Raw genomic sequence first — 8,307 nt, forward strand, 5'->3', positions numbered from 1 at the left:
GTGCAAGTTATCATTCGTTTTAATGTACCGTGTACTCGAAACTGTTCTGGTGTGCGGAAAGTGTTCCTAGACATTTCAGAAGCGGGAACGCGTTTGTTAACAAGTTCCCATTCTCAAATCAATCAATCTTGTAAAGTTCGCGAACGCAGTCTCGAATGCACGGTATGGGGCGGGGGCGGAGTCCAGCAGTAATTACAGTACTCGTCTTGTCCGAAGGGACGTAGAAACTGAGAAAGTGTGGTTCTTTCTACGTCCGAATATGGTTATATACCCTATCTATATAGCTGATATTCAAAACTTTGTCACCATGTTTCAACCGTTTCTCAACCAAAATAGTGAAGTATTGACTTAATTTGCGCCCTGCACTAAGTACTCGCCTAATGCAGACGGATGTTCAGGAATTGTAGCAGGAGGTCTATACTGTTGAGTCTAGCTTCCCAAACAACCTATAATGAAAAAACAATTTGCTTAAGGGGGGGGGGGGGGGGGGGGGGTGGGGGGGGGGGTGGGGGGGGGGGGGGGGGGGGGGGGGGGGTGCGCGGGCTGTTTAAGTTCGATTCCAGTTGGTTATTTCTCATCCTAGCAAGTGTTCCAGAACTAGCGTAACAAAGACCGTGGTATGTACTATCTGGTATGCTGTATGTGGGATGGTGCATATAAAAGATACCAAGCTGCTCATGGCAGTCCATGGAGTGGCTGAAGCGGGTTTCCTCTCTAATTATCTATGTGTTCCACGCATATGGCCAAAGGCCTAAATACAATGTGAGACGGGACGTAGCTCAGTGGTGAAGAGCTCGCTTGATGCACGGTCGGTCTAGGGATCGATCCCCGTTGGTGGGCCCATTGAGTTATTTCTTGATCCAGCCAGTGCACCACGAGTGGTATATCAAAGGCCGCGGTTGTGCTATCCTGTCTGTTTCCTCTCTAAGACCATATGTCAAAATTACCAACTGTTTGACATCCAATAACCGATGATTACTAACTCAATGTGATCTAGTGATATCATTATGATTAAACAAAACAAACTTTAAATAATATATGTTGAGTTCATCGTTAAAGTAAAGGTTTCGTTTTCCTCCGAAGATTTTTTTGTGCACGCTGTTCGACATGTGGAATGTATAAAGGCTATATGGTTTGTAATAAATGTATCTTATCTTTGGCCTACCCATGAAACACTCGTTGAGTTTGTCAGTATGCAAGTAAAGGAACACTATTAAACGATACCCCCCCCCCCCCCCCCCCCCCGGCATATTTAAATCTACTTGAGCCTGCTTTGTAATAAGTTGAGAATAATTTAACAAAAGTAAAAGTAAAGATTGTTTTATTTAACGACGCCACTAGAGCACATTGATTTTTTTTTTTTTATCTTATCATCGGCTATTGGACGTCAAACATATGGTCATTCTGACACTGTTTTTTTTTTTTAGAGGAAACCCGCTGTCGCCACATCGGCTACTCTTTTAGACAGACAGCAAGGGATCTTTTATTTGCGCTTCCCACATGCAGGATAGCACAAACCATGGGCTTTATTGAACCAGTTATGGATCACTGGTCTGTGCAAGTGGTTTACACCTACCCATTGAGCCTTGCGGAGCACTCACTCAGGGTTTGGAGTCTGTATCTGGACTAAAAATCCCATGCCTCGACTGGGATCCGAACCCAGTACCTACCAGCCTGTAGACCGATGGCCTAACCACGACGCCGGTTAATTTAACAAGAATACCGTATTAATTACATGTAGAAAGGCTATACTTTTACAAATTAGAAGCAGTGGTAATTTTCTTTCTTTGTAAAGTGTAGACGTTGTGGTAGTATCTTAAACTTAATGATTTAATCAACTTAAACTGAACAAAATGACAAGCACATTTCGGTAGTTTTTATAAATGCATGAAAGCCAATTATGTGCACAACGTTTGCATATATATATATATTGGGTAAAATTCGCCTGTAACAATATATTTAATTAGAAATGATCTCTGATCCAAACTTACTCAAATAATATAACACTAGCAAAGAATTATCAAAGCATCTTCTGGTCCTTAATTGTATACTGTATAGCACTCGCTGGAACGGGAAAAATATTTTCATGAGGAAATTCACCACAAGCTAGTGCTCAACAAATGAACCATACCTCGATTCTGTTTTTTTTACCCCCCCCCCCCAAAAAAAAAAAAAAAAAAAAAACTAAACAAAAAAAACCCAACAACAAATAACAAAAAACAACGACTGTCAGTTTGTGTATGTCACGGCTGTTTTGGAATGATCACATGTAATGGTACCGAAATCAATTATTTTATGCGTGATAGGTTTCCAAGAACACTGCGTATTATAAAAGCAAATTACGTGACAGTACTAAAAAAAAACCCACCCTCATTAAAGGGACAGACCCTAGTTTTTAAACACTACGGCATATTTTTCATCTAAAGTCTTGTTTCAACTGGTAAAAATGGACACTGAGTTTGGTTATTTTACAAGACTGTAACAAATTTGGATACAACAGTGAAACAAGAGTCTGTGACATTGAAATATCCTTAAAAATAGACTAAAACGCGACTCCATAACCCTTACTTCTCAGACGCACGTGCGTTTTTAAAAATATAAAAATTGCAGTTTGTGGTACATGTATTATAAACACAAGGATGACCTGAAACACTTCGGTTGTACAGAAACAATACGGCGTGCCAAAACCTTTTTATGAAAAACCACGCGAGAAGACAGACTGGCCGAACAAGCCTTGATGCATATTCATCGTTCCATGAAAGACGTGTTCGTAAGTATTTCTGTTGAGCACAAAACATATTGTACATTTTCTTTTCTGTAAAAGGAGATTGCACACAATCTGTCAAACAATAATAGTAATATAAAACTTTATTAACGTCAAAAAATAAAAGAACAAGTCGATACTCCACAATTCAGTAGTACCAAAGAGCCTTTGCTGCAAGCGACTGGAGCATGAACGCGCCGGAAGTCATTTAATGTCTGATTGGGGCCGCTTAGCGCTATGCAAATCAAGGACAGATAAGTATGTTTCTAATAGAGACTATAAGTAATGGTTGAATTCAGTGATCATAAACGGCTCTAATGGTGAACAATATGCCTTAGTGTTTAAAAACTATGGTCTGTCCCTTTAAAGATGTTAACCCTATAGTTTTTGACGTAGGGCCTACGTAAACAATTGTTTTACATATCAGTAAGTTTGAGTTAACACACACCAGGACAAACAGAAATACGTTATAGATTTGTCAACAATATTAATTTAAGGTAAAAAGCTGTAAGTAATTTATGTAAGTTAAAAGTTTTTAAAAAAGAAAGAAAAAAAAGAAAAGTAAAAAAGCTGCAACAATTATAGGGTCAGCGGCCAACACTTAAATACATTTGTTGTCTTCTTCGTCGATATTACTTTTGTTGTTCTTGATGATGATGATATTGCTACTTAACAGTCAGATCGTAATCGTATCAGAACACTATATCTTAAATCGAACCGGTCTCATTGGGAGCTAACTGGTTTTGGGGCGAAACGTCTGGTATCATCATAGAATAGCTGATAGCTGAGGACAGTTAATCAAGGAGGAAAGTAATAAATAAGAATCAATATGGCATCCTCCTTGAGAGGTTGCATCACTAGTATGTTTTGTTGTTGTTGTTTTGGGGTTGTTATTATTATTTTTAAATAGTCCCTTGCTTTCCTGTATCTTATAGGCGATATTTATAATATTGATGTTATATGTTTAGTGTACTGGATGTTTACCAACATTTTACTTGTTTTTTGTTCTCCTTGAGTCTTGATAATTTTCTCCAATATATTGGGGGAACCCATCAAGGGCGGTGTTGGAGATTGCACGCGGGTGGGGTGGTGTTCAGTTGGAGATGACCCGTAGTCTGAAAACTGACGTCCGTTCATACATTAAAAAAATGGGTCTTCCATGTAAACGATAAAGTGTAGGTTAACATATTGAATATATACAAGGAAACTGACACCTTTTTTTAATGCGTTGCAGACCTTGAACTAGCTTGAGTGTCCTCTAGCCTTAATTAATAATTCTGTTTTTATATCATATGTAATGTAATGATAAAGCTAGATATGTCTATGTAGTATTTCGGAAAACTTCGACAACCAAATGGTGGCCAGCTACTGTGTGAGAAATATGCTTTTCATCCAAAATTTGATGCCACAGACCGTTAGTTTGATTATTCCTGAGTTGAATCATGACGTTAAAGTTACATGTTACTAACCAGTATCACCGATACATGAAGATATCCGATGCCTAAGATACTAAATAAAGTGATGGAAAACTACATTAGTCTTGTAGGAATGAACTTGTGCATATTCATGTGACACACTCCTCTTGCTTATTTCCAAAGGCTGTATTACGTAAAGAGTATGCTCGCACAGTACAAAATAAAATGGTAAATGATGTGCTAGAGTTGTGGAATGCTCTTGCATAAAAATAAACAAAATGTCAAAATCTTCAACCTACATACACCTAATCTCTTTCTGTCTACAACTGTGGTCTCCGTCTCTGTCCGTCTCTCTCTATTCTTTCCCACTCCCTTTTTTCCTCTCTCGCAGCTAAATCCCACCTTGTTGTGCTTTAAATAAGAAGAAACTAAAACTCAAATATAGCATACAAATTTGTGAAAATGGTGAACTATTTAACAGTCTCTAAAGATGAAATGTGCATGTTGATTCATAACATGATTCTAAACAAAATGTACATGGCAAAAAATAACTGCTAGATATATGCATAGTGTGTGCACAAAGGGAAAATCATGGTGCCACAATGCCCTATCACAGTCATTAGAATTTATGTATACTAGATAGTAATGTTTTTTGTTTTAATTCCCACACCAGAAATATGGAATGTTGCATCCCAGATGACAGGTGGATTGAAGTCTCCGATGCAGATGAGATGTATTTCAGTCTTTCCCACAAGTTCATCTTATCTACGGCTAGGACAGTCACCACAATCAGCTGTCCACAGGACTATCCAGCCCCACACCACAAACTTCTCAACACTGTGTTCACAGCCAGCACAAACTACATGTAATACCAGGTGATAACGACTGTTCAGTTCATGTAACTAAACATGGGGCAGGCCCATAGCATGGTGGACATTATTGGTGGGGGCCCAATTAATTTGAGTTATTTGAGGGATCCAGGGGCATGATTCAAAGGTTATTTGTCCGTTACTGTAACTCTTGCCATTAATCTCAATCCGTTAGTCTTGCTACAACTTATACATTATCAAGGTTATCAAAGAAAAACAACTCCCAAAAATTATTGGGGGGAGGACCCCCTGGCCACCCACCCCTACTACGGGCCTGTGGGGCATGATTTAACTCCGTGGATTGAGTGCTTGTCGGAGTACTTGTGTTGCAGGATCCAACCACCTCTGGTCAAAAGCAGTGGTATGTGCTTTCTTGTGAATCCATGACGTTTCACCCCCCAGCCAGTTCGCCCCCAGTATGACCTGTTCGCCCCATGTACCAGTTCGCCCCCAAGACGATTCGCCCCCAACTGTTTACCTGTTCGCCCCCACATATTTGTCAGTTCGCCCCCAACTTTTAGTCAGTTCGCCCCCAATTATTTGTTACTTTTAAACAATTATTGTACTGTTTCTTTAGAGGATGTTAAAGTGTGTTCGTGTGTGTGTGTGTGTGTTTCTTTTCTTAAAGGGGAGGGGTTGTTGTCCTTCCACAATTTGGACTGATCATGAGAATTGTAATATGGGGTTATATTTTTTTCAGATGTAATTAAACGTAGAGTGCCGAATAAGCATAGACACCGACATTTTTTCACAAATTCACAAACCACATCATCAACATTTATTAAAACATCCATTCCTGCCAGATATGATCTGTTTTAAGAAGAAAGAAATAAAACAATGGTTAATCAGCTACATAACCTTGATGCTGATTATGCATCTTCGGCTAACACCTAAGAGGGCTTTGAACAGCAATTCGATATGGCCTCTTCTGGTGAGCATTATTCTAATATAGGACCGGCCTCGGTGGCGTCGTGGCAGGCCATCGGTCTACAGGCTGGTAGGTACTGGGTTCGGATCCCAGTCGAGGCATGGGATTTTTAATCCAGATACCGACTCCAAACCCTGAGTGAGTGCTCCGCAAGGCTCAATGGGTAGGTGTAAACCACTTGCACCGACCAGTGATCCATAACTGGTTCAACAAAGGCCATGGTTTGTGCTATCCTGCCTGTGGGAAGCGCAAATAAAAGATCCCTTGCTGCCTGTCGTAAAAAAGAGTAGCCTATGTGGCGACAGCGGGTTTCCTCTAAAAACAGTGTCAGAATGACCATATGTTTGACGTCCAATAGCCAATGATAAGATTAAAAATCAATGTGCTCTAGTGGCGTCGTTAAATAAAACAAACTTTACTTTACTTTTTATTCTAATATAGGGATTATTGCGGGGATTCTTTTGGTCACTAATTAGTAACCATAAAAACACTATGACTGATTACAGTTAACAGGTTAATGCGTGATAATGGCCATAAAAGCGCGTACGACCAGCCTAGCCTGTCATGACAGGCGTGCGCTACAACAGCTTGTTCTGAATATGCACGTAAAACCCTATGACCTGACCTGACCTGCCTAGCCTGGCATTTGTATTCAACACAGAACAAACATGTATGGATATATCATTCAGAACTTTATTACACTCAGTCTGTTCCATAACCAATATAAAATGTTCATGACTTTCCAGGCCAGGAACATGACCTGAACTGATTGGGGGCGAACTGGTACCTTTGTAGGGGCGAACTGGTTATACAACTGGGGGCGAACTGACATCCTATTTGGGGGCGAACTGACTGGGAGCGAACAGACCTGGGGGCGAATTGACTGGGGGCGAACTGGCTGGGGTCGAAACGTCTGGTACCCGTTTCTTGTCTGTGGGAAAGTGCATATAAAAGATGCCTTGCTGCATATGGAAAAATGTAGTGGGTTTTCTCTAATGACTACCACATCAGAATTACCAAATGTTTGACATCCAATAGCCGATGATTAATTAATCAATGTCTCCAAACTTTGGAACTAAACTTGAATATTTTATTTGGTTTTATTAACTTTAATCCATGGCCAGAGCCAAGGCCTAAAATATGGGATGGACATTAAGAAATAAGATTAGTAGGGCTAGGTCTGGCACCAGCCATTTCCATTAATTGCAAATTTTGACAACAATTGGCAAATTTTATTTAATTTGATAGTTTGTTAGAAAATAATTGTTTCTGTAAAAATTTTTTATTTAATACATAATTTGGCGACATTTTCTGCTCACAAGAGCTAGCCCTGATTAATGTACTGTAAAACAAAACTTTCTCAAGCTAGTTACAAAAAAAGAAGTACCTTTAAATTAAAAGGTAGTGGGTTTTTTTTTTGGGGGGGGGGAGGCAACTGTCCCCTCCCCATCTTGCCAGTTAGGGCCTTGATGATGGTGCTCATTAAATTGGTACAAATCTCTATTTCGACTATAAATACAATCAGTTGCAAACAGTAACATTTTATGGGTGAATGAAAGATAAAATATCCAATGTCAATACAGTACCGTAAATGTTAAGTTTATCAAATAGTCAAAACATTTCTGGACTAGCTCTGAGTGAGTAAAACAATTCGCCAGATTGTTTATCAAACTTAAAAAATTGTAGAAATTGTCAGTTATTTTCTAGTAAATGTCAATTATTACATGAAATTATTTCGTTAAAATAAAATTCCCCAACTGCTTCAAAATTCGCATTGTCAAATTTGACAAGTGCCAAACATAGCCCTGCATTTACATTGTTTCATCCATTCAGACCACATATTTTCTCTTTTTTTCAGGCTTTTAGAGAATTTTGGATCCTGTAAGTACTTAACGCCATGCCGTACTAATGTGAGGTTCAGCTACAATAAAGGGAAGCCAAAGAGTGTGAAATCGATTACAGAAAGATTCCTTCGTCTCCACTGGGGGATTTGGATTCGCCCGAGAGCAGGAAGACAAAAGAAGCTGTGGAAAAAGTCGATGGAAAGAAAGCGCCGACTGAGATATCATGTGTTCTGTAACCGACAACAGTCAAGGCTCTTTGATAAGATGGTCACCAAGTGTTGGAAAGAACCTAAATATTACGTTGACAGTCCTTACGAAGGCTATCAAAAACGAACAAACATGCAGAAATATTATCCAGAGAGGCCACCCTTTTTGCCTTAAATCTCCTCAATGTTGTTCCATCATATAAACATTTTAAATATGTGTGACAATAATGTGATTTATTGTGTTTGTAATCATTAACTCAGTACTAAACATTTAGATACTT

At 39.2% G+C, this 8,307-nt stretch overlaps 1 protein-coding gene across 2 annotated transcripts; it reads left to right on the forward strand.

Annotated features, from left to right (window-relative positions):
• The first annotated feature begins 140 nt into the window (after window positions 1-140).
• Window positions 141-8,307, forward strand: LOC121383347 (39S ribosomal protein L35, mitochondrial-like). Of its 2 annotated transcripts, none has more exons than XM_041513325.1 (3): window positions 141-162; window positions 4,853-5,054; window positions 7,835-8,307. In XM_041513325.1, the coding sequence occupies exons 1-3, from the start codon at window positions 156-158 to the stop codon at window positions 8,199-8,201; spliced, it is 576 nt and encodes a 191-aa protein (XP_041369259.1). In that variant the 5' UTR covers window positions 141-155; the 3' UTR covers window positions 8,202-8,307. The 2 variants fall into 2 exon arrangements, with proteins under 2 accessions (XP_041369259.1, XP_041369258.1); XM_041513324.1 differs by lacking the exon at window positions 141-162 and adding an exon at window positions 3,553-3,624.

This window comes from Gigantopelta aegis, chromosome 10, assembly GCF_016097555.1.
Source record: "Gigantopelta aegis isolate Gae_Host chromosome 10, Gae_host_genome, whole genome shotgun sequence".
Taxonomy (NCBI): domain Eukaryota; kingdom Metazoa; phylum Mollusca; class Gastropoda; order Neomphalida; family Peltospiridae; genus Gigantopelta; species Gigantopelta aegis.